The sequence below is a fragment of the Telmatherina bonti genome (genome assembly GCF_933228915.1).
Source record: "Telmatherina bonti genome assembly, chromosome: 7".
NCBI lineage: Eukaryota > Metazoa > Chordata > Actinopteri > Atheriniformes > Telmatherinidae > Telmatherina > Telmatherina bonti.
In genome coordinates, this window is record NC_136625.1 from 19,108,665 (window position 1) to 19,111,785 (window position 3,121).

The following is a 3,121-nucleotide window of genomic DNA, read 5'->3' on the forward strand; positions in this document are numbered from 1 at the left end:
AATAATACATTAGACATTAAATTGTAATATATTACATTATCAGACAAGGTATACCTATAATCTACATTATTATCATTATGCAAATTTGAGCCTCAAGATATGCTGTATAAAACATGGGGCCCGAAATTGTTTTAATTATTTTTTATTATTTGGTCAAATAAAAATGTATACATTTGTTGACAGATATATAGAATTAGGTTCCCCTGGCTCCAGTGAATTACAATAACGTTGCTTAGTTTACAGAGTTAAACGCAAGTGGCATGACAACGAGTAAAACGTTGGAAAGTCAAGATCATAGGTCCTAATAACAAGCCAATTCCCCACATGCGTTGTAAATTACCGCCCTCTGGTGGGTGAAAGCAGGAATACACTGATAATCACATTAAAATAAGTCAGGGTACAGTTTTCATATGGGATGTTGAAAGATATTTTTGTTTATGTAAATTTTTACGTGTACTTCTTTCACTGTGGAACAAACAATCTGGAGGGGAGCAAGAGAAAGTGTACTTGTTTGGCATTGATTGGAGGATAAACTACATGCATGAAGTGGTGTAGTGGTCCCTCAAGAAGTGGGTATATCCTTTAAAAAACAAAAAGTACTCCAGAGAGTTTTAGAAACAGCAACATGTAAGACTAGTCTATTTAGTTTACCCGAAACTCCATCAGTAGTGTTTGCTCATTGTCACATAATTTCGACTCCCGCCATTGCTCCCAGTATTATTTACAATTTTTAACGATAAGACTAAGATGCTATAAATATTATTCATAATGTTATAATTTTACTGACATAATTTTGTCATTCTATATGTTAAAAATTATTAGTTAGAAACACATATTTACATCAAATATAAGCCATTGCAGTGGGCAAAAAGGTCAATTGTGATTATGATTATTATTGTTATTATTATTATTATTGTTATTATTGGTATTAGCAATAGAGGGCAAGTAGTATCCAAAATTAAGACTTTATTTTATTTTTTAAAAGATGCCCCGAATCACACTTTTATGAAACATGTTTTGAACATGTCACGCTGAAGGCAACAGTCCAAACACCATACAATAACTGTATCATTGCAAAGACTTTGAGTTGTAAAAAAGGGTCAGTTTTATAGAAGAGAAAGTCCAGATAATTGTGTGCGCGCGCAATTAAATCATTCTCTTGGTAGATTTTCTCTGGGATCTAGTAGTTTACACTGAAACAGTAGAAACAGCAACGTGTTGCCTGTGAAATCTTTGAATGCGCCCTAACATGGCGCATGCGCAGTAATTGACATTTTGAAGCAGCTTCTCTGGGGTGTTTGAACAGGAAGGCGGACATGTTGGCCAAGCTGTGTGAGAAAAACGGGCATAGTCTGCGATTGCTTTCTGAAAACGAACAAACATCTTACCCGATATTTATTTATATTCAGTGTGAGAGTTACAAATGTTTAGAGGGAACGCAGTCGTCAACCAGTGACAGTACACGGGACGCAGAGGAAGGACTACGGTGAAATGTTGCAGCGATTCCGTGTTTAAAACTGCTCGAAATTTGGAAGAAGCAGAAGTTTTTTTTTTCCCACCACTTCTACTTTTCAGCTGTCAGATTCGTTTGTCGATGCCTGAAAGGGCCTTGCACATCGATGGGAACGGGCCTGGACTAGTCGTCTGACAAACTGCTCGTTTAGAGAAGACATTGAAGTTATATTTGACTTGCCTTTTGTGCGGATGCATCACGTTTTAAGTACTTATCCTCAGTGGCATCCTACGGAGGCTGACTAATCTGCCGCCGCATTTATCTCTGCCACTGAAGTTGTTTGCCACTTATACTTGGAAAGAGATCTTCCGACTCCGACATGTGGCATGTTCAGTGCGATCTTAAAGTCTCTATTGTCAGTGAAAAGTGGAAGAGAACGATGCATTTTCTCTGAAGTGCGGTGTAAAGTTCACACCAAGAAAGGAACACTTGGCTAGCTAGCTGCCGCTGGCTGCTAAAGCTAGCTAGCCAGTCTTTTACCTCGCTTGAAAGCTGTTTTTGTTCATATCTCAGCGCCTGGACTGAATTTGACAGCAAAATGTCTTCTGGGGAAAACATGGAGGCTCGATTTGAGAAAATCGATGCCATGTTGACGGATCCAAAGTCAGAAATAAACACGGATTGTCTGCTGGTAAGTTTGTAGCTCGTTAGCGTGCCAGGTAGCTAACGCAGCCATTCGGGGTCAGTCTACTCCTTGGAATAGAGATTCACACACTTAAACAAGTTAGATAAGGCGTTCATTAACATATATAAACAGTATAGTTGCTGAAGGACACCGGATGAATAATTTATCACTGTTTCCCTCAAGTCAAAACATTTTATTAGCGGTTTTGGTTGTATGGTGGAACAACGGACTACACGAACGTGTAACCGGCCCCTGCAGTTTTCCCAACAAGGACCAAAACAGTCACTATGAAATTGTGATTGTTGTGTGTTCCTAAATATAATGTAGGTATTTTGCACCTTTTTGTGCGACCCTAACGATTTAAGTAGGTTAATAGTTGTACTCTGTCCCATTTTGACTTGTCACAATTTTAAGTCATTTTACAGTTACAGTTGTCTGATCTTCCGTTTTGCTCTTATTTTTTATTTTTTTAATCTGTTCAGATTTACTTTGTGATGATTTGGACCACCCCACCCCACCCCACCCCAGGATAATTTTAATCTGGTTTATTTACCTGAGTCGTCCCCCCCCCCCCCCCCCCCCCCAATCAGTTCTGTTAGATTGTTTGTGTGCCACATTTAGGTTTATAATTCTTAAATTTGGGTTATCTTGCATCTCTTCTGAGTATTGTATTTTTTCCTGGGCATTTTATATCTGAGATTTTTCCGTATTTTTCTGACAATCTTTCAAACCCAAACTTGAGAGGAATTATAATCCATGATATCATTGTTTGTCTATGTTCGGTCAACATTGACAACAGGTGTCAGAGCATATTATATGGGAGAAAAAGCAGTGACAATTAATTTAGACTGGCAGATGGCAGCCGTTGTGTTCGTGACAAGGAAAGGCACACCGTCTTTAAATATTGTTGGATTAGGACAGATAAATCAAACTGTCTTATTAAATAAGACCAAATGGAATTTCCCTTTGGGGATTAATGAAGT

At 38.2% G+C, this 3,121-nt stretch overlaps 1 protein-coding gene across 2 annotated transcripts in view; it reads left to right on the forward strand.

The window, feature by feature from the left end:
- Positions 1-1,302: 1,302 nt before the first annotated feature.
- rock1 (Rho-associated, coiled-coil containing protein kinase 1) overlaps positions 1,303-3,121 on the forward strand; it is a 36,450-nt gene continuing 34,631 nt past the window's right edge. For both annotated transcript variants that reach the window (XR_013771378.1, XM_079243636.1), the window contains exon 1: positions 1,303-2,144. Coding sequence is in view for 1 of the 2 variants with exons in the window: in XM_079243636.1 (XP_079099762.1) it covers positions 2,052-2,144 (93 nt within the window). In the remaining variant the exon portion in view is untranslated. The remainder of the gene's footprint in view (positions 2,145-3,121) is intronic.